Genomic DNA, 23,796 nt, shown 5'->3' on the forward strand with positions numbered 1-23,796 from the left:
AAATATGAACAGTCTTGTGTACCTGTCAAATTTTGCCTGAAAACATCTACAAGGCTATAGCCTTGTGTACACGGCTTTTAGCCTTGTGTACTTGTCAAATTTTTCCTGAAATTATGTACAAGGCTATAGCCTTGTGAACAAGGCCTTTAGCCTTTTGTACTTGTCAAATTTTGCCTGAAAATATGTACAAGGCTATAGCCTTGTGAACAAGGCCTTTAGCCTTGTGTACTTGTCAAATTTTGCCTGAAAATATGCCTTGTGTACCTGTCAAATTTTGCCTGAAAATATGTACAAGGCTATAGCCTTGTGTACCTGTCAAATTTTGCCTGAAAATATGTACAAGGCTATAGCCTTGTGAACTTGTCAAATCCTACTTGATTATTAATTTTGTATTTTTATGATCAATGTTTGCTTTATTCTAGAAATGAGATGGACAAGGACTCAAATTAGAGCTGGAGGGTGGGGGCGTGTCACACTACAGAATGGAATATCTACCCTCGTTTTATTCAACAATGCCTGCCTGAGATACATGTAGGAGTACAGGGACAGGTTGCTGGAACATCTATGGATTGATTGATTGATTGATTGATTGATTGATTGATTGATTGATTGATTGATTGATTGATTGATTGATTGATTGATTGATTGATTGATTGATTGATTGATTGATTGATTGATTGATTGATTGATTGATTGATTGATTGATTGATTGATTGATTTGGGATTCTCATCGACCTAACTGGCAGCTGAGTTGCGAAGGATGTGGCTACAGTGTGTTCGAGGCGCAGGCATATGCAAGAATGCCTTAGACAGCCAGCCACATCAACCCATGATGACCAAAAAGCAAAGCTAGAGTTCATAAGTGTGTGATTTTTCCAGAGGGAGGAAAACCGGAGCGTCCAGAGAAAAAGCCCCATATCATAATAGGAGGAAATCAACGCACAACTCTACTCTACTTTTTCTTAGCCGGGATTGTACCAGGGTCACTGTGGTGAGAGGCAATAGCTTTATCCAAGACCGGAAGCTGACATGGTTGAACTGGTGAGCCTTTTTCAATTTTGTTTTATCTGAATTTTGTTAATGGCCTTTTGTTACGTTAATTTTTTAGTTTTTGGGGTAAAATTATCAGTCCAAAGAACATCTACATGTACATGTATGTAGTGGGTGCGTTCGTTTAGCTTCCCTGGGTCCACCCCGGTGTGTGGCGTGTTTTTTTCCAGGACAAACGTGTGCAGATAATTACCCACGTTCGTCCCGGGGAAAAAACACCGCCACACACCGGGGTCGACCCAGGGAAGCTAAACGAACCCACCCAAAGTAAAGTTGCCTGTACATGTACATAGTACTTTACTTTGTGAACGTAACTCACAAATCTGATGAAAGCTGAACTGGTCCAATGACGCGAGTTAATCAAAAATAGAAATGAATGGGGTTAAATGAAAAATTAATGACGTCTCAAAACTTGTTCAACGCTCAGCTGGGGTTTTTTTTACCTTGAAATTACGTGTAAATTAGCTAAGCACTGAAAAATTATGCTTACCGGAATGTGGTTATCAGCCACAATACCAAGTCACATGTTGAATTTGTGACTGATATCCTGATCATTTCTGCATTGCAACTGTGATTTAAACTTGTTGATAAATAGTTGGTTTGCGGTAACACCATGTCTACTTGCCAGGTAGAGTTGTTCTTAGAGAACTCTTTCTTTATTCTATGACTGCAGAGTAAATTTATATCGAATGTTCGGGAGAGTTCTAAAAAGAACTGTCCTGCTTTTTAACTACTACCCGGGCGGAAGGTATAGAAAATTGGCTGGGACTACTACTTAAAGGCAGTGGACACTATTGGTAACTACTCAAAATAATTATAATCATGAAACCTTTCTTGATTACGAGTAATGGGGAGAGGTTGATGGTATAAAACATTGCGAGAAACGGCTCCCTCTGAAGTGACGCAGTTTTCGAGAAAGAAGTAATTTTCCATGAATTTGATTTCGAGACCTCAGATTTAGAATTTGAGGTCTCGAAATCAAGCATCGGAAAGCACACAACTTTGTGTGACAAGGGTGTTTTTTTCTTTCATTATTATCTCGCAACTTCGATGACCGATATTGAGCTCAAATTTTCCGAGATTAGTTATTTTATGCATATGTTAAGATACACCAACTGTGAAGGCTAGTCTTTGACATTTACCAATAGTGTCCAGGGTCTTTAAGCTTATAGGATCGTATTTAACTGCACTACCGTGGAGTCAGTTCTTGGATTGATAAATAGTTGCTCTTTGATGTGCGCACCAACTCTGTATTCTGTTTTGTCTTTTTGGTGATGTTTCTACATGGTACATGTTGTATGCTTAGCGTTCATTCAAAGCAATAACACCAATCCGGTCTGGCCTTGGAGGTCGACCAATGCAACAACACAGCATGTCTTGAAGACCTTTCAGAAACTTCTTGTATTTTAAGACATAAATGATACGATTGATCACTGAGTTTAGGTTGTACATTAATCCAAAATTTCCATTAATATGTTATAAATCTGAGAACTGCAAATGGTATTTCTTTGGAAGCAGATGAAGGTGGCAAGAATAGTTTGTGTCCATAGTAGAATCAATGCATCCATGACAATAATAAGCATAATGGTCATGTTTCGTCTTGCTTTGAACAGTTTATAGGCTGCTGCTTGTACTCTGTCTCGCGAGAATTGTTGAGCACTTCTCTTCATTGTGGCTAGGATCTTGTAGAACGCCCAATTCATAAATAGGATGGGCAATAGGTGGCTGAACACAAAACAAAGAACCTGTTCTATGTTTATAAGAATGTATGATGCGTTAGAAAGGAAGAAGCATATCTTGCCAGGGCCCATTTTCATAGAGCTGCTAAGCACAAAAATTTTCTAAGCATGAAATTTCTTCCTTGATAAAAACATGACTACCAACCAAATTTCAGCGTGATTTTCAGGACAAGCAAACAACAGCTGAATACCAGTAACAAGGAATATGCAACAAATTGAAATTTGGTTGGTAATCCTGTTTTTACCAAGGGAGAAATTGCATGCTACGCAAATTTGTGTGCTTAGCAGCTCTATGAAATTGGGCCCTGTTGTGTTGTTATCCTTTCCAGTAATTGGTATAGATACATGTAAAAGGAAGAGGGCTTGATAGTAGAACTGATACATTGTACCTCCCATGCCATGAAAATAATCATTGTAACTTTTTTAGCAGACATCATTCTGGGATAATGCAGTGGATGCACTATTCCTATTTATAACAGCCTTTTTTTTTTTTTTAATAGCTGTATGCTCTGTGCCGAACCAACGTGAAGTGATCTTACAACAATGCATCGCATTCCATAGCGCGCCCTCAGCCTTAATGCGTGCCCATGCACTGTGAAGAAAACCAATACGTTCTAATTCACACATGGTTGCTCAACCGAACATACTTGAATTTTATAACACCCTTTACAAATATTCTGCCTTTTCATTGGTTTAAGCGCGTCACATGATATGTCTTAGTTTTACTGGACGACGGCCGTGTGATAGTGCATCGTTTGCCATGTGATAGTCCGACGACTATCACACGGCGTGCAGTACCCAGACGTCTTCTTACCCACTTCGAACCCAATCAGTTGTGCATCTGTGTGTCTGAAACGCACGTACAAACGTTACGTGTACGAGGATGATAAATAGTCTGTTAGGGTGTTATTAAACAAATATTGACTGTTTTCACTCGTGCTATGGTTAAAAGTGCGACTCCCTCGATGATCCCCGAACCGTTCCATTTTCCCTCGGCTGCGCCTCGGTTAAATAGAACGCTCCGGGGATCACCTCGGGAGTCGTAGTTTTAACCATAGCACTTGAAGCAGTCAATATTTGTATAACATCGTTCATAGGTCAGCAGACACAGAACATACGTAGCTTGATGAGTATTGCTGTTGCTAACACCCCTAAAAGGTGTATTTGGTCTAGTTATTGTCTGGAACCAAAAGGTCAGTCACCTTGAAAGTGCCTTTTTGTCACTATTGGCTTTCCCTGCCTATTGGCATTACTGATGCAGTTTCAAAACACTTGAGAACTTGAGTTGTTTTTACACAGTTATGATGAAGCGAATCAAACAGTGACTACATGTATTGGTGCTAATTTCAGACTGCCAGTGGTCAATAGTTTAGTGTGAGCATGAATCTGTACTGTATCAAGCTACATCTACAATGTAGTTGATCACACCAATAAATCCCAAAGATTGCATCCATTCCACTGCTATAGGGTCGCTGAAATGCTCTCTTTGGAGACAGATCATCAGTTTATATCCGAGTTTTGGCAGAAATCTCATAAAAATGGTGTATAATCTGGACTCGACTGATATCAAACTATTGTTCTTGAATGCTGGTTCTTTAATCTACCATTGTCTACACTGATTTAATGTCAAATCACAACTAGCTTATAATTGCTCATATCGTGTTATATTTCTACAACAATAGTATTTTGTTACTTTTTATGTCTACGCAGTTTCTTTGAAGGCACTTGACACTAATGGTAATGACTCAAAATAATTATTACTCAAATAACAAATTATTTGGTAACGGGTAATGGCGAGCTGTTGACAATGGTTGATAGTATAAAACACTGTGAGATACGGCTCCCTCTGAAGTAATGTAGTTTTCGAGAAAGAAGTCATTTTCCCCGAATTTGGTTTCGAGACCTCATACACGTCATAATTAGATTTTGAGGTCCCAAAATCAAGCATCTGACAGCACACAACTTTGTGTGACAATTGTGTTTTTTCTCTCATTATTATCTCGCAACTTCCACGACCAATTGAGCTAAAATCTTGACAGGTTGTTATTTTATGCATGTGTTGAGATTAACCAAGTGAGAAACTGGTCTTTGACAATTACTAATAGTGTCCAGTGTCTTTAAAACCACTGGAAAAATTGCACTCAGTGCAATTGCTATTAAATGTATAATGGGTGTTTTTATGAGCGGACAGTTTCACAAGAGCTGAGATGGTTGATGTTAACTCATCCATCAACAAAGTGAAATACTGTTACATTTTCTCATTATCTAATAAACAGCTTATACTTTGTCGATGAGTATTATAAATCCATGTACAGCTTATAGGAGCTTGTTTCTTCTCAGTTAAACATGGAGTTCAGTTTGGGTTTTTTAGGAACAATTTCAATTGTAGATGAATTATAAAAATTAAAATGTCTATTGCCATGCCTGGGCTTGATTTTCGACAGAAAATCCACAAGACTGCAAGCCTTGTACATGTAGCTCAAAATGTTTACTAAAGACCCAAAGTTGCATATTAATGACGTCACACTCTCAAAACGGAGGCAGATCGTTGGACAATAGCTGTTCTCTGTGCGTAAAAACGTGCGCATGACCTCAGCGTACCTGTAGCGTTTCGCTCTATGCAAGAGGAGCTATGAATTTCTTACACAATTCTGAACGCGCCTCCGAACAATGCGCCTAGTTTTGGGTGTCAATTCTCTTTTTCTCGAAAACTACATGAATGTTACTTTCTCAAAAACTATGTTACTTCAGAGGGAGCCGTTTCTCACAATGTTTTATACTATCAACCTCTCCCCATTACTCGTTACAAAGAAAGGTTTTATGCTAACAATTACTTTGAGTAATAATCAGTAGTGTCCAGTGCCTTTATTAACAGCTAATAAGGGGAAATAGGTAATGGCTACATGTATGTAGTACACAGTCAGACATGGCATTTCCATTGAATTTGATTCCTGATTGTTTTTTTAAATTCCTCTAGTCGCTGCACTGCCCAATGCCCAAAGCTGCTGAAAAGTTAAGAAGTAAAGTTTGCAAGACACTTCCAGTTAATGAACTGAATCTTTTTACAAAATAGATATCCACAAAGACTTTCTATTTTTAACACGTTTCAACATCTCTACTGTAATAATAATAATTGCTTGAAGCTTATCCCATTCAGAAGTAATAACTCTAATTCCCAGGGAACAATAATTGCTGCTCAATTAAACTTCTCTTATGGCCGGCTCCTTGACAGTGTAAATGGAGATCCATTTTTGCCATTCAACTGAATCTTTCTACACAAGAGATATGCCCAAAGGCTAAATATTTTTAACAAGTTTCAACATCTCTACTGTTATAATAATAATTGATTGAAAGCTTTTCCCAACAGGGAACAATAATTGCCGCTCATATAAAGAGATTTAATATTGCCATGTCAATGACATTTGTTAAACATTAATCACAATCGTTAGTATCATGAAAGAAGTCACAGTTTTCATCTAGTGTTCATCTAACACGTTTCGTTCATTCATAGCAATTTGAACACCAATCCGGTCTGGCCTTGGAGGTCCACCAATGTAACAACACAGCATGTCTTGAAGACCTTTCCGAAACTTCTTGTATTTAAAGATGTAAATGATGGGATTGATCACTGAGTTCAATCTGTGCATGACTACCACTACACCTAGTACATCGCGGCCCAAACAAATTTTAAAGTAACCCCATTCTGTCAAGCAGATAAGCGAATATAAAATCAGTGGTGTCCACAGAAAAAACAGTGCACCCATGACAATCTTAAGCATGCTGATCACATTCTGTCTGGCCTGAAAAAGCTCAAGGGCTGCTCCTTGTACATTCTGTCGTTGAAGTTGTTGAGCACTTCTCTTGAGAGTGGCTTGGATCTTGTAGTAAATCCAACTCATAAATAGGATGGGCAACAGGTAGCCAAATAGAAAGAAGAGCACACTGCTTACACTCTCAATGGTGTTAGAAGTGTCACTCTCTGATGTGCAAGTACCATTGCTAGCATTAGTGGTAAACAAACGTGGGGTTGAAATCGCAAATGACATCCCAAGCGCTATGAAAATGATCAAGATAGTTTTTTTAGCAGACATCATTCTGGGATAGTGCAATGGATGTACTATTCCTATATATCGTTCATAGGTCACAAGACACAGAGCATAAATTGATAAGTAGGCTGTTAACCACTCAATAAAGTTACCGCTGACAATCCGACAATAGATCTCTCTACCAGTCGTGGCATTGATCAATACAAGAAGCTGACAGCAAAGAATGCTGTCAACAATAGCAAGATATGCCAGCAAGAAGTTAGTCATATTATGAAGGCTTTTGGTGCGAAGGATGACCAGCCAAGCTAGAGTGTTGAGAATCATTCCAACTGCTCCTTGTACATTTGTTATAGTTAAAAACCATTGAAACATTTTCAGTCTTTTGAACACCGTCGTTTGCCTCAGAAATATCAACTACAATCCTAAACTGATGCTAGTAGTGATTGATCAGAGTTGTCAACGTTCATCAAGGAAGTTCTGTAATTGTGGATGCATCAAGATTATTTCTCACTTTATGTGTGGATCACACAAACAGAAGATAATAATAATAATAATATGATGGAGTTATTCTTCAGTCTGATGGGCGAATGCAAATATTCTTTGAATTTTCTACACCAAGTGGTGTTGTTCAAACATGCAACTATTTGCTGCCGAAATGTTTTATACACGAATAGTTTCTAAATGCTAGAGAACTCCAATAGCCAAATACATAAACTGAGAACAATGTCAATGTTGACAGCAATCATAAATTAATGATGAAGTCATAGATAGTCAGCCACAGATCTCCAAGTCTGCTCTCCGCTGTTGCTCTTTGAAACTCTGTATTAGCTTTGAGAGTGTACCTCATAATGCACAGTTTTATTATACAATAGCGGGATACCGCGCTTCGCGCGGCACCCCGCTAGATGAGGAGGATTCTAGTATACAAATGTTGTAAAAGGTAATGTGGGGTAAGGGAGGTATTCTTAAAGGTAATAATCATTTCGTAGGATTGGATTAGAAATTGTATTTATAATCGATATGGAATTGTCCTTTGTTGTAATTTGATTGTTGAAACATCGCCTCCCCTTCACCTTCTCTCTTGCGTTTGCACTAAAGGAATTGGTGTTTGTTTCTGGAATAGAGCTTTAATTAATATTGGGAAGGGTATACTTGGCAATGATAGTATTTGGCATGATATAGGGTTTTTCGTGATATTTTAGTGTTGATCGAGCGGGCCTACTACGTATTATCCGCACCGTATAAATGTGGATTATTTTACGCATAGTTTTAATTTAATGATCGGCTTTTGTCATTGTACTAATTTTATTCACTGCACCGAGTGTTTCCCCATTAAGAGGACTGTAAGGGTAATGACTTGGTCGACTAAAAATATAGCACGTACACTGCTATAATGACACACTTATTTTGTTGTGTTGAGCACATTGGGTATAATTCAACTACACGCGGATTAGTCAAGTGTTGTCCCATTGCTAACAAGTCAGGCGGTCTTTGTCAAACAGTGGCGTAACCAAAGGGGGGGGCAGGGGGGCCGGCGCCCCCCCCCCCCCACTCAGAACCCTTGCTCCCCCCCATATGAATTCAGAGAAAAGTATATTCTTATAGGCCTAATATATAAATCGTTTAAGGCTGCATAAAATGCTGCCGTAAAAAGGAAAACTTTTATTCATATCAGTAAGCTCTATGTGGACTACATGTATAACATGAAAAATGCATGGAAACGCGCGCGCGATCGTATTGGCGGTAAATGTTTGTTGTGGTTTTGCGGTTACAGAGAGTGCAGGATGTGACAAAGTTCTGTTAAATACGTGGTGGTCTGAACGCAGACCAATAGCTCCGTTAACACAACTTAGTGAGATCATGGAGATGGTCAGATGCACTACAGAGAAATTTACTACAGCAAAATGGCCAGCAAAAAAGGTTGCTTAGACCATTTCTTCTCCTTTGAAGAAAGCGGTGCAATTGAGAGGTAGGCCTGTTTTAAATATCCGTTTCATAACTAAAATGTGATTATTAAACACCCACAATTTCAATCCTGTATTTTTTTTTTTTTTTTTTTTGATGGCTTACACTTATTGCAATAAGGCCGAGTAAAAAAAGAAACATGTTTAGTGTCTGGGTTTCTCAAAAAAAAGAAGGAGGGGCTTTTTTATTTTTTATTTCAAGATGGCCGCCGTGAATGTCAAATATCAATTGTTTTTTTCTGCTGCTGAAATACACAAAACATTAATGAAACAGTTTGGTCAAGGCATTCAGACAAACGTTCATTTTTTTTTTTTTTTTGCTGAGATCTATTAAAATAACCCCTTTTCAAAACAAAAAACAAAAAAAATGTTCATAAAAAACTTAAGAAAAAAAAAGGAGGTGTCCTGTAAAAAGGAAGCAGGCGGGGACGCTAAACATTTCTATTTTTCTATTTTTACTTGGCCTAATATTATTATGTTTTGGGTATTTACACACCCACAGAGCCTATTTGAGAATGCTGTGTACAACTCTAAATTGGTAATTGGTGATCACAGTTGGTAATTTCACAAGGATGCCATGCCACTGGACCTTCTAATTTCAATCCAAGATGGCGCGGGTTACGCTTTTAATAGTGTAGATATACTGTAATGTCATTCAGCCGTTGAGTGATCTGTTTAACAAGTGATTTCAACTGTTATCCCCACTAACACAATAATAATAATAATAATAACAATAATATTAATAATAATAATAGCTAATTCTTATATAGCGCATTATGGGACTTGACAGGGTTTTGTTTGCCATACTGAATGCCTGACACTCAGAATTTGCCATTAATTTACAGCTAATCTACTCCGCAGTAGTAGAATATAGCAAGACAGTTCTCTAAAAAACAAAACTCTACCTGGCAAGTAGATATACACATCGTAAACCAAATAAATATTGATGCCTCACCATGAAATGCCTCAAATCATATATAATTTACTGCTATAGTTTAAAATATGCAAATAGCTTAAAGGCACTGGACACCTTCGGTAATTGTCAAAGACCAGTCTTTACACTTGGTGTACATGTACATGTACCTCAACATATTCATAAAATAACAAACCTGTGAAAATGGTTGTCGAAGTTGCGAGAGATTAATACCTTGTCGCAAAAGCTGTGTGCTTTCAGCTGGGAGGTCTCGAATTCAATTTAAATGTTTTAGTGAGAAATCACTTCTTTCTCAAAAACTACATTGCTTGACATTGCTTGAGAGGAAGCCGTTTCTCACAATGTTTTTTACTATCAACAGCTCTCCATTGCTCATTACCAAGTAAGTTTTTATGCAAACAATTATTTTGAGTTATTACCAATAGCGTCTATGTACACATGCAAGTGCCTTTTAAGTGTTTTTCATCACAATTGATAGGTAAGCCAAATGGTGTAGTTGTCATTGCATTTTTTAATTAGCAAGTGTTCAGTTTTCTTGATTATAAACAAAGGGCTTGAAAAATAGAAATGACATCACCCTTGCTCTGGGAACGGATCAACCCTGTGGAAACACAGACACTATTTTCCATCAGATGAAAACCATCCACAATTACTCTTGTCCCATTTAGGTTGTAATATTGTAACAATATTCACAATTGTACCTGTTTAAAGGCACTATAATTGTCAAAGACCAGTATTCTCACTTGGTGTATCCCAACATATGCATAAAATAACAACCCTGTGAAAAGTTTGACTCAATTAGTCATTTACTCAATTGAAGTTGCAACCCTTGTTGTACATACATGTATTGTAATAGTGTGCTTTCAGATAGGAATAAAAGGCTTCTGGCCAGAAGCCTTTTATTCATTTTTAGTGAGAAATTACCTCTTTCTCAAAAACTACCTCACTTCAGAGGGAGGCGTTTTTTACCAGAACGTTTCATACTATCAACAGCTCTCCGTTGCTCGTTACCAAGTAAGGTTTTATGCTTGTCTCGGTTGCGACCGCTGAATGATGATGATTTATGATGTTATATTTTGAGTAATTACAAAACGTGTATAGTGTATTTAACTAATTTTAATTAAAACAAAATGAAACAAAAATGATCAGCATATTGGGATGGATGTTGTAGGAAGTCAGTTTCCAAAATCATGTCTGACTCAATCAAACGGCCTTACATTTTTGAAACAGTATTTGCTTGAACTTTTTGATTAAAGAATACTGTAATTTGTGTAGACAATATTCCACAAGCTGTTGGGAAATGTTTGTAATTTGACAACATTTATGGTGTGAACTTGATGTGATTGGGTGCTCCTAGTGTTCTTCTCACACAATTTGTTCATTCATAGCAATCTGACCACCAATCAGGTCTGGCCTTAGAGGTCGACCAATGCAACGACACAGCATGTCTTGAAGACCTTTTCAAAACTTCTTGTATATAGAATACATGTACGTAAAGGATGAGTTCACAGAGATGATTTTTGTACACTAAATCAAAAACAGTATTTAGCGTACCTGAACAATTGTTGTAGCCTCTTTCTGACAAGTAGATAATTGTAAAAAGTGCAAACAGTGCACCCATGACAATCCTAGGCATGATGGTCACATTCTGCTCATGCTTTGTAGTGGGGTGTTTGTAAATGTTTTTGAAACGTTTGAGCCCGCGTCTTCATGATGTCAGGTATATTACTGATTTTGGAGGTTGAGAAAAGAATTGACTAGAGTGGGATTCGAACCAAAGACCTCTGGATTAATGTGCCGGCGCTCTACCCACTGAGCTATCTAGCCCTATGTTGGTAAAAAAGCGCCAGGACCTTAATCTGGAGGTTGTTGGTTCGAATCCCACCTTTGTTCAATTTACCCAGTCAGTTTCCCTTGTTGTTTATACTGATAGGTACTGTATATTATTGAGCGGAAAGTGGTAAACCGAGCAAGTTCAAAATTTACCCGGGTATGGCTGGCACTTTTCTCATGCAAGTTTCCTTTTTCCTTGCTGGATCATAGATCTCCTCACTGCACGTCGCATTATTTTTGTTGTTTATTTCTGATTTGCTGTGTGTTTGTGTCCAATTGTGCATGCAGTTCTTATGCCTGGCTACTTGACGGTGTAAATGGAGATCCATTTTTGCCATTCATCAAAGTCTGCTGGGAGGTAAAATGGTGGAAGATGATTGTGCATGGTGTTGTGGTTGGCTGCTTATCAACTTAATGCCATCAAGGTTGCAAAACACTCCCAAGTGAGCAGGTAATTTTAAAACAACAACCCATTTGAGGCAATTTCATTTCGTTTCAACTTTCATCGCATGGTCCCAGCCCCAGGGCCACCGCAACCTTTTTTTTTGTGCCCAATGAAGCTAACATTTGGCACCATCTTGATTATGAAGTTTACAATCGATTGCTACTGTACTTGTAGATAGCCCTCCTTGAATTTTCTTTTATGCTTATAATTATTTTTGATTCATAAATACCTCGTTTCGCTATTCCTATTGGTGGAGAGCGCGTCACGTGGGGGGTGTTTAAACCTTTGAAAATGACCAGTGTTTATAACCAGTTGTGAGCGGATACTCCGCGCTAGTCTTGGTGCAAGACGTTTCTTGTTATGGGCGATGCAGGCGCTGTTGATGAGTTGGCCGCACTGTGTGTGTGAAAGGAAAACCAGAACGTGTTGCACCAAGACTATACACGCATGCGTTTGAACGGAACCGGAAACTGTCGGAAATAGGCATGCAACACACGGACGTCGTACATGGAGGTAGAAACATACAGAGCTCAAGCACACCGTAAACGGATAAGTTTTACAGAGTTTCTTACTTTATTACGCCTTTTAACCAAAAAGGTATTTATGAATGGGAATTAAAGGGTAGCTACTGGTTCTTTCACGGCCGTTTAAAACCTTGCAGGGTTGAATTGCCGTGTGATAAAGGCCCTCGCCTTCAGCTCGGGCCTTTATCACACGGCAATTCGACCCTGCCTGTTTTAAACGGCCGTGAAAAAACTAGTCGCTACCCTTTAATTCCCTTAGTAATTACCTATAGTGTCCAGTGCCTTTAATATTAACTGCTAATTAACGCGAAATGGGTAATGGCTGGTACACAGTCAAAAATGGCATTCCATTTAACATGATTCCTGATTGTTTTTTGAAACCCTGTTGTCACTGCACTCTCCGAAAGCTGCTGAAAAGTTAGAAGTATAGTTTGCAAGACACTACCAGTATATAAACTGAATCTTTCTACACAAGAGATATCCACAAAGGCTATATATTTTTAACAAGTTTCAACATCTCTACTGCAATAATAATCATTGATTGAAAGCTTATCCCATTCAGAAGTAACAACTCTTCGGGGAACAACAATTGCCGCTCAATTAAAGAGATTTAATATAGCCATGTCTATTCATTCATTACTCATTATTCATTCAAACTGATATTTATTTCCATACTTCATGAAAACAGAGTACAAACAATGTTTTTAAGGAATAACCAATAAACAAAGCTATTTAATGACATTTTTAAAACATATCACAATCATTAGGTTTATCATTATCAGAAGTCACAGTTTTCATCTACTGTCATCTACATGTATGTAACACGTTTCGTTCATTCATCTGTTCATAGCAATTTGAACACCAATCAGGTCTGGCCTTGGAGGTCGACCAATGCAACAACACAGCATGTCTTGAAGACCTTTCCGAAACTTCTTGTATTTAAAGATGTAAATGATGGGATTAATCACAGAGTTCAGTCTGTGCATGAATACCACTACACTTAGTACATCTAGTGTGCCTGAACAAATGTTAAAGAAGCCCCATTCTGTCCAGCAGATAATATAATATAAAGACTGTGGTGTCCACAGAACAAACAGTGCACCCATGACAATCTTAAGCATGCTGATCACATTCTGTCTGGCCTGAAAAAGCCTAAGGGCTGCTCCTTGTACATTCTGTTGTTGGAGTTGTTGAGCACTTCTCTTGAGAGTAGCTTGGATCTTGTAGTAAATCCAACCCATAAAAAGGATGGGCAACAGGTAGCCAAATAGAAGGAAGAGCACAAATAATGCAGATTCCATGGTGTCAGATGAGTCAGTTCGAACACAGGTATCATTGCTAGCAGTCAATGTAAACAAACGTGGGGTTGAAAAAAGAAATGACATCCCAGACGCTATGAAAATGATGCAGATAACTTTTTTAAGAGACATCATTCTGGGATAGTGCAGTGGACGCACTATTCCTATATATCGTTCATAGGTCACCAGACACAGAGCATAAATTGATGAGTAGGCTATTAAGAACTCTATAAAGCCAATCCGACAATAGATCTCTCTACCAATGAAACTCTCTGGTAGCTGGGTCATCTTTGTGGCACTGAACACAATTAAGTAACAGCACAAAATGCTATCAACAACAGCAAGATATGCCAGCAAGTAGTTTGTCGTGTTATGAAGGCTTTTGGTGCGAAGGATGACCAGCCAAGCTAGAGTGTTGAGAACTAATCCAATAGTTCCCTGTACATTTGTTATGATAACCCATTCATACATTTTCAGTCTTTTGAACACCGTCGTTTGCCTCAGAAATATCAACTATAATCCTGAACTGATGCTTGTAGTGATTGATCAGAGTTGTCAACATTCACTAAAGGAAGTTTTGATAATTGTGGATGCACCAAGATCTTTTCTCACTTCATGTGTTGATCACACAGAAGATATGTTGGAGTTATTCTTCCGTCTGATGGGCGAATGAAAACAGTCTTTGAAGTTTCTACACCACGTGATATTGTTCAAACAATGCTACCGAAATAGTTTATACAGAATAGTTTCTAAATGCTAGCGAAATCCAGTAGCCTGATACATGTACATAAACTGAGAACACTTTCAATGTTGACAGCAATCATAGATAAGAGATGAAGTCCAAGATGGTCAGCCACAGATCTCCCAGTCTGCTCTCCGCTGTTGCTCCTTGAAACTCTGTATTAGCTTTGAGAGTGTACCTCATAATGCACAGTTTTATTATACATAGACTGTAATGTCATTCAGCCCTTGAGTGATCTGTTTGACAAGTGATTTCAACTGTTACCCCCATTAACACAAATGGACTTGACAGGGTTTTGTTTGCCAAACTAAATGCCTGCCACTCAGAATTTGCCATTAATTTACTGCTGATCTACTATAAATTATTTTAAAATAGCAAGACAGTTCTCTTACAAAAAAAAACGCTACCTGGCAAGTAGACATGGTAGATATAAATAATTTGCAAAAGACGCCAGTGTTACAGGCAAATTGCATTTTGGCTTTGAGGCGCGTCAAGAGAATGGATTATTAACACAGCCACGCTGCTTACATGTAACCAATCAGGCAACGAGTTTTGTGAAATGTGCGCATGCTGCACGCTGTTCTTGCGCAAAACGCATGGCTGTGTGTTCCAAATTGCCCGTAAAGATGGCTTATACATCATGTGGGCCTATACACATGACGTTACCGCTAACCAAACAAATATTCACCTTGCAATGCCTCAAATCATCTATAAACTCAAAAAGCCTGGCAATCAGAAGTTGTCATTGATTTACTGCTGGCTTATAACATGCAAATATCTTAAGTGCTTATTTCATCTCAATTAATCAGCAAGTCTACATGTTGTCATTGCATTTTTTAGTAAGCAAGTGCTCAGTTTTTCTCAAATACAAACAAAGGACTTGAAAAATAGAAATGACATCACCCTTGCAAATGGAAGCAGATAAGGAAACTATCAACCCTTTGAAAACAATGGCCGCTGTTTTCCCTGTTTTCCACTAGATGAAAACCATCCACAATATTATTACTCTATTTACAAGTTAATGTTGTGTATTCACATTTTTACCTGTTTAAAGGCACTGAATTTGTTTGGTAATTGTCCAGTCAAAGACCAGTCTTGCCACTTGGTGTGTTCCAACATGTTATGCATAAAATAACAAGCCTGTGACAATTTGGACTCAATTGGTCATTGAAGTTGAAAGAAAATGATGCAAGAAAAAACACCCTTGTTGGTAAAATAAAGTGTGCTTTCAGATAGGAATAAAAGGCTTCTGGTCAGAAGTCTTTTATTCATTTAATGAAAACTACGTTACTTCAGGAGTCATTTCTCACAATGTTTCATAATATCAACAGTAGGATTTGAAACTTTGCATGGTGGAGATAAGATATAGAAGAGTTTGCGGTAACACCATGTAATAATCTCTAACAGAACCACCCCAACTCATTTAGAGATTATTACATGGTGTTACCGCAAACTCTTCTATATAATATCAACAGCTCGCCTTGTCCCTAAGTAAGGTGTTTTTCTACTATTCATTTTGAGTAGTTAACAAACGCAGTTTCTTTAACTAATTCACAAAATGAAATGGAATGATCAGCACATTAGGAATAAGGATGGATGTTGGAAGTGGGAAGTCAGTTTCCAAATCATGTTTGACTCGATCAAAAGGCCTTACATTTTGGAAACGGTATTTTCTCCAATTTTGTTATTCTAGATTACTGTAATTTGTGTAGACAATATTCCACTAGCTGTTGGGAAACGATTTTAATTTGACAACACTTTTGTGTACATGTAGGCCTATTGCTTGATGTGATTTGGTGCTCCTAGTGTTCTTTTAACAAGTTTTGTTCATTTATAGCAAAATGAACACCAATGTGGTTTTGCCTTAGAGGTCGACCAATGCAATTGAAGACCTTTTCAAAACTTCTTGTATTAGAAAACGTAAAGGATGAGATTAATCCATGGATATACTTGTTATCTGTGCTCATTGAAAGTGTATTAAGGGACACTAAGAATATATGAACGATATTTCAACTTCTCAAATCAGGTAGAAAATAAAGAAACTTTTAGTCAAATTTGTGTGCGCATTGTAAAGAAGCTTAAAGCTCGGTTCATACTTCCTGCGAATGCGAATGCGAAGAGATTTTTGGTGGCGCAACAATCGGTACGCGTACTGACGCAATGAAATTCGCATCGCACGAAGCATTCGCAGGAAGTATGAACCTGGCTTTATACTCAGGACGTTAGTGCAGTGACACTGACTGACGTCCTACGAGGGCTACATGTAATTCTGCCCATGCTTTGTTGTGAGGTGTTTATAGCTGTTTTTGAAACATTCAAGCCCGTGTCTTTAGGACGTCGCATATGATCGCAAAGTAATCAACCAAGCAATTTGCACTGGATACGGTTGGCACTTTTCTCCTCACTAGATCTCCTCACTGTCACATCGCATTTTGTAGTTTATTTCTGATTCTTCTGTGTGTTTTTTTCCCCATTGTACATGCAGTTCTAATGGCTGGCTACGTGACAGTGTAACTGGAGATCCTTTTTTCCTGTTCAGCAAAGTCTGTCTGGGAGACAAAGTGGTGGAATACGATTGTGCATGGCGTGGTGGTTTGCTGCTTATCAACTTTATGCCATCGAGGTTACAAAGCATTTACCTAAAAGAGCAGGTAATTTTAAAGACCTGGACACTATGGGTAATTGTCAAAGACACTATTGGTGTATCTCTGTACATATACATAAAAATAAATAAAAACTTGGCAAATTTGAACTCAATTGGTTGTCGAAGTTGCGAGATAATAATGGAAGAAAACAAAACCTTCCTTGTCAAACGAATTAAAATCTAATTGTGAGGTCTCGAAATCAAATTCGTGGAAATTACTTCTTTCTCCAAAACTATGTCACTTCAGGGGTAGCTGTTTCTCACATTGTTTTATACCATCAACAGCTCTCCATTGCTTGTTACCAAGCAAGTTTTTATGCTAACAATTATTTTGAGTAATACCCAATAGTGTCCACTGCCTTTAAAACAACAACCCATTTGAGGCAATTCAATTTCATTTCAACTTTCATTGGATGGTGCCAGTCCCAGTGCCACCGCAATCATATTTTTATGGCAAATGAAGATCAAATTTCGCCAAATGATTTTCGAGAGATCTTTTTAACACAATCTCAAAACCGGGTTTTGTTGGGCTCAAAGTCCCTGAAACACTGAACAACAACTGTAAGATCATTTGCTACAACTGGGTTGTAACCAGAATGATTTTCTTTGTGCCTACCAGGTACAGCAATGCCGTAACTGCCTGAGTCTTTGCCAACCGAGGTTAGAAAACTATGGAAAGCCATGAATGCAAAACAAAAACAGATAGCTACTGTTTGTAACAATTAATGTGACACAAATATTTAAACAAATTGTTGAATTTATTGGAAACAAAGTGAACCAATCGTGTGAGGTATTTTGTTAATTTGAAAGTTTGCAATTTTGTTTAACTCGATTAAAACATCTGTTATTCCTTAGTTGCCCAAACTGATGAGCGTGAGTAGCGATCCGGCTGATTTGTACCAAGGTACCAAAAAGTACATCAACGTGATCGGTGGAACTACGGAGTCCGAAATCATGGAGATTCCAAACATGATGAGGGATAAACAACTCTGACGTTGTGCATGGAATCTCGTTTGCGACCGCTAAATGATGTTGATGACCAAGGTAAAGACAGTTCTTTTACAGGCACTGGACACAATTGTTATTTCCTTAAAATAATTGTTAGCATACTTGGTAACGAGCAATGGAGAGCTGTTGATAGTATAAAACATTGTATGAAACGGCTCCCTCTGAAGTAACTTTGTTTTTGAGAAAGTAGTAAGTTCTTACTAAAATATTTGAATTGAATTCGAAACCTCAGCTGAGGTCTCGAATTCAAGGCATCTTAAAGCACAAAACTTGTGCGACAAGAGGTGTTTTTTTCTTCTATTATTCTCACAACTTCGACGACCAATTGAGTTCAAATTTTCAAAGGACTGTTTTTTGTTTGTTACGCATTTTATGTGTTGATACACACCAATTGAGAAGACTGGTCTTTGAAAATTACCAAAGGTGACCAGTCCCTTTAAAAGAACTAAAAAGTTGCCCAAACTTCAAAATCTACTCCATGAATACAACAAAACAGTTTCTGATCAGAACAAGATAAAGTCTTTTAATTTGTCTACAAGTCTACCCTGTGATCAGAAAAAGATTGCCTTTTGATTTTCTTAATTCGTTCTGGGGTAGTACATTTACAACAAGACTAGTTCAGAACAAAATAGCCTTCAATTTATAAATCTACTCTGCATTAATAGATATACTGCAAGACAAGTGCTTATGATCAGAGTGAGATACATGTAGCCTTTCCAATTTCCAAAACTACATGTATAATAAGCCAGCAGATGTCAACACACTTTCAGGTTTCCATACCCACTGCTAATGGTCATAAAAACTGGTCGTAAAACCACAAATGCAGCACATGGGGATTGTCTGATGAGTGAAGCAAGAGCGTACTGCAGACTAACACTCACTATCTAGGTCTCAAGACCTGGTCTCTGTCTCAAGACCATCTCAAGACCTTTTTATGAATCTTGGTCTCGGTCTCGGACTACAAATGTTTTTGGGTCTCGGAAGGGCTGGTTTCCCCCCTAGGATAGCTTTGTCTCAGTCTCGGACTGCGCCAGTCTAAGTCTCAAAAGAGCTGGTCTCTGTCTCGTCAGGGCTGGTCTCGGTCTCGGATGGGGAGGTCTCAATCATTTTCATTGCGGGTGCAAGTTGGTGCACGCATATTATATTGAAAATATTTGGCCAATGTTTTTGAGGATCAATATAAAATTGTATACAATGCAACATATTCTCTGAAGAAATAGCAAACTTGTACACCACTATTTAGGCTATTGAAAAGCCCTTTTCTCCCAAGCAACCTTAATTTAAACCTTTCAATATAAAATTTCATACAATGCAACATATTCTCTGAAGAAATGACAAAACTTGTACACCACTATAAGCCATTGCAAGGCCTTTTTCTCCTAAGTACCCTTAACCTAAAATCAATAATATTAGTGAGCAGGAAGTGATACTTTCCTATGTGGTTGTATTCTAGATAAAAAAAAGGCCTTCAGTTTACCTGGCTGGTCTATAACAATTTTAAAAGAGAAAACAGAGTAAAATAAGCCCTGAATTTACCAATAACGTTAGCCTTGACGCTGATAAAATTTTTCAATAGCTTTGGTTTTAGTGTAATAGTTAGATAAGGTCTCACAGGAAATGCTACTGTAGTGCAGTGTTTGAATGGACATGGAGGAAGGTTTTTAAGCTGCTTATAGTTTCTCAAGAGCATTTGATATTTCAAGTGGAGTCAATAATTCATACTACTTTTTTGCGACCTAATCTTGTATGCTGGAGCAGAAAGGGAAATTTGGAATTATTTAGGTTGTGCGGCTGTCACTGTGACTTTCATTTTTAGCTGTGGTACAACCAAGTAAAGAACTTCAAAGTGCCTTTTTGTACACTAGTCTTGTAAGCTGGAGCAGAAAGGGAAAGTTGGACTTATTTCGGTTGTGCTTCTGACTCTGTGACGTTCAGGGCTAGCTGTTATACAACCGAGTAAAGAATCCAATATGGTGGCTACCAAACAAACATCAGTGTGCAAGGTTTTCATTGAGATTGTCCTGATCTGTTCATTTAGGGGAAGTAACCACGTTCATGGGAGATGTAGTTTCACTGAAGAAACCTGCCTGCCTGGTTGGGCCCTTTGGCGTGGCAACTGCTACAAAGTCATCGAAACTTTACCATGGTCCGAGGCCATTGATGAATGTATCAGGATAGGAGGGGTGATGACGGCACCAGGCTCTGAAGAGGAGGGTGCCTACCTGGAGAGTTTAACAGGCGTTAATACGTGGATCAACTGTAACGATCTCACATCACAAGGTAATGCTTTTGGTTTGTATTTTTCTAAGAAAGGTTTGCGGTAACACTTTGTGAATATCTCTTTTTGAGTAGTGTTATTTCTGAAAAGAACCAGTGGTTAATGAGTCATTAACCACAGGGTTCTGATTAACGACTCACTAACCATCGATTCTGGTTCACGATTCGTTAACCACTGTCTCTGGACCTGTTTACGATGATTAACGATTTGTTAACCACCGATAATGGTTAACGAGTCATTAACCACTGATTCTGCTTGACGAGTTGTTAACCACCAGTTCCGGTTAACTAGTCATTAACCACCATTCATAAATACCTTGACAGTTTCGCTATTCCTATTGGTGGAGAGCGCGTCACATGGGTGTGTATAAACCTTGGATAATGACCAGTAAAAAGTGTTGAAACATGGGCGCGACAGGCGAGCTTGCACCTGTGCTTATAAGACAGCTTCTTCATTCCTATTGGTCGAGAGCAACAGCTGAAATAGTTGTGCCACATCACGCGATACGCGCGACGCGCACAGCATTCCCCTATAAGGAGTTGTAAAATTATCAAGAACCAGGCCTCGTTGGGTTTAAACCACTAGTTGAAAACCTCTTCACGACACATTGATTCCCTTAGTTCTTTCTAGAACCAACGCTACTCAAAAAGAGATATTCACATAGTGTTACTGAAAACCTCTCTTAGTTGTACTTCCACCATGCAAAGTGTCAAATCCTATGCATTTTTCTATTTAAAATCATTCTACATTGAAAAAGTCATTTTGTAGGGCTATCCTGGCCTCAATAGACACTTATAATTGAAATGGATAACTCGAAAGAAGAAAATATGCAGTATGCAGATGCACTTTAAGACACTGGACACTATTGGTAATTGTCAAAGACCAGTCTTCTCACTTTGTGTCTCTCAGCATATGAATAGAATAACAAACCTACGGAAATTTGAACTCAATAGACTGTGCAAGTCTCGCGCGCGCCGGAGCGAGAAAACACGACAACTGAATAACTTGTTTTTTTTTATGAATCAAATCTTCGCTTAAATTTTTTTCTTAATGCCGAATCTGAACAACAAAAATACCCATTAGAGCTTGTTTAAATTAGTTTGAGCTTTTTAAACAAATACACAATTATCGGTTAAAGTCTATGTATAGACAAAAGTAAAACTCTGGGACAAGGATGTTTGTTTGATCTTAAATGTTTTGAAACCCCTTTTGTAAATCTACGCCCAAGTGTGAAACTACGGAAAGCTGGTTTATACGCGGACGCACGATGGTCCGCAAGGGCGTTAGATAAACGTGTGACGCAGTTTAAAGAGGAAGCCGACGCCTACGCGACCAATGAAAAGGCTTTCAACCCCGCGCAACCAAAACAAGCGTCTGCGTAAGTTTCGTGATCGGAGATGGGCACAAATTCTTAATTTTTTACAAATAACCTGACCTGAGGTCAAGTTTTAATATCGGTTTTTCTTCGTTATTATGTCGACTTTGTTTTTACTTTTACATATGTTGTTAATTAGTAATACATTTTTAACAACATATGTCATTTTTATGGTTATAAACTATATTAAACTAAAGTAATGGACGAAACAAAATCTCCCCAACGTAAAACTCCATAAGGTTGGGACCACAATGGTCCCGGAAGTTCAAATCTGCGCGAGACTTGCACAGTCTATTGGTTGTTAACGGCAGTGGACACTATTGGTAATTACTCAAAATAATTATCATCATAAAATCTTTATTAATTACGAGTAATGGTTGATGGTATAAAGCATTGTGAGAAACAGCTCCCTCTGAAGTGATGTAGTTTTTGAGAACGAAGTGATTTTTCACGAATTTGATTTCGAGACCTCAAGTTTAGAACTTGAGGTCTCGAAATCAAGCATCTGAACGCACACAACTTCGTGTGACAAGGGTGTTTTTCTTTCACTATCTCGCAACTTCGACGACCGATTGAGCTCAAATTTTCGCAGGTTTGTTATACTATGCATATGTTGAGATACATCAAGTGTGAAGACTAGTCTTTGACAATTACCAATAGTGTCCACTGTTTTTAAGTTGTGAGAGAATAATGGAAAAAAAAACACCCTTGTCGCACAAGTTGTGTGCTTTCAGATGCCTTGAAGTCGAGACCTCAGCTGAGGTCTCGAATTCAATTCAAATATTTTAGAAAGATTAATTTGCCTGTTGTTGTGGATTGGGTTTTTTTACAGGCACGTGGGAGTGCAAGGACCTAGATACTTATATCGGCTACAGGAATTGGGCTGAGGGTAACCCCGACAATGATGGCGGTAATGAGCGATGTGTGGAGATTTGGAGAGAATCAGCCTTATGGAATGATGCGGGATGTAATTGGGATCACCCGTCAGTCTGCAAGCAGTCTCTTACCAAGATTGTTCATTGGCGTTAACTTGCACACAGTCGCACAACAGTACATGTAATGGGAGACCTTGGAACACTAGTTGGAAGCAGACTTAGCAGGTAAATTTCCATTTCCAAGTAAATTTCCACAAAGCTATTGTGTATGCGCCGTAGCACCTTGTAAATTCTTATACGGTACTACTGTAATTGAGTCTCAGAATTCATCACTGCAATTATCAGCTTTCTGAAAATTTGTATATACACTGTACATTGTACATGTACTCAGTGCCTTGAGTACTTTGTTTGGTAGATCTGTGCGCTGTATAAGACTGCTATATTATCTTGGGAACATTTTACCACACAATATCAGACGGGCTGAAACCACTGATCAATTTAAAACCTGGGATTAGACACATTTGTTAGATCAATTATGTCAGTGTAAACTTCATTCTTTTCGACCTTTTTTAACGTATTTCTTTCTCTCTTGTGCATAAAGGACCTTATGGTGATGTGCACACTATAAGTACATGTACTGTCTATTAAAGGCACTGGACACTATTGGCAATTGTCAAAGACTAGCCTTCACAGTAAGTGTAGCTCAATATATGCATAAAATAACTAATCTCGGAAAATTTGAGCTCAATATCGGTCATCGAAGTTGCGAGATAATAATGAAAGAAAAAAACACCCTTGTCACACAAAGTTGTGTGCATTTAGATGGTTGATTTTGAGATCTCAAGTTCTAAATCTGAGGTCTTGAAATCAAATTCGTGGAAAATTACTTCTTTCTCCAAAACTATGGCACTTCAGAGGGAGCCGTTTCTCACAATGTTTTAAACCATCATCCTCTCCCCATTACTCGTCACCAAGAAAGGTTTTATGCTAATAATTATTTTGAGTAATTAGCAATAGTGTCCACTGCCTTTAATGTTTACG

At 38.2% G+C, this 23,796-nt stretch overlaps 3 protein-coding genes across 3 annotated transcripts in view; all 3 read left to right on the top strand.

Moving 5' to 3' along the window:
* LOC139939011 (C-type lectin lectoxin-Enh6-like) overlaps nucleotides 1–560 on the top strand; it is an 18,113-nt gene extending 17,553 nt beyond the window's left edge. The window contains exon 6 of the mRNA XM_071934720.1: nucleotides 423–560. The gene's annotated coding sequence lies outside the window, so the exon portion shown is untranslated. The remainder of the gene's footprint in view (nucleotides 1–422) is intronic.
* Nucleotides 1–18,212, top strand: part of LOC139938245 (uncharacterized) — a 25,750-nt gene extending 7,538 nt beyond the window's left edge. The window contains exons 2-4 of the mRNA XM_071933653.1: nucleotides 880–1,041; nucleotides 17,061–17,226; nucleotides 18,075–18,212. Coding sequence (XP_071789754.1) covers nucleotides 880–1,041; nucleotides 17,061–17,226; nucleotides 18,075–18,212 — 466 coding nt within the window. The remainder of the gene's footprint in view (nucleotides 1–879; nucleotides 1,042–17,060; nucleotides 17,227–18,074) is intronic.
* LOC139938957 (hepatic lectin-like) lies at nucleotides 18,197–23,080 on the top strand. Its single transcript, XM_071934642.1, has 3 exons — nucleotides 18,197–18,263; nucleotides 20,266–20,507; nucleotides 22,713–23,080. Exons 2-3 carry the CDS (start codon nucleotides 20,414–20,416, stop codon nucleotides 22,907–22,909), a joined length of 291 nt encoding a protein of 96 aa, XP_071790743.1. The 5' UTR covers nucleotides 18,197–18,263; nucleotides 20,266–20,413; the 3' UTR covers nucleotides 22,910–23,080.
* The last annotated feature ends 716 nt before the right edge of the window (nucleotides 23,081–23,796 follow it).

This window comes from Asterias amurensis, chromosome 6 (genome assembly GCF_032118995.1).
Source record: "Asterias amurensis chromosome 6, ASM3211899v1".
Lineage (NCBI taxonomy): Eukaryota > Metazoa > Echinodermata > Asteroidea > Forcipulatida > Asteriidae > Asterias > Asterias amurensis.

Bases quoted from the DNA above. Each gene is read 5' to 3' on its own strand.
- LOC139938957 (XM_071934642.1), top strand. From the start codon at position 20,414: ATGACGGCACCAGGCTCTGAAGAGGAGGGTGCCTACCTGGAGAGTTTA. The intron at 20,508-22,712 runs GTAATGCTTTTG...GTTTTTTTACAG, and splicing joins TAACGATCTCACATCACAAG to GCACGTGGGAGTGCAAGGAC.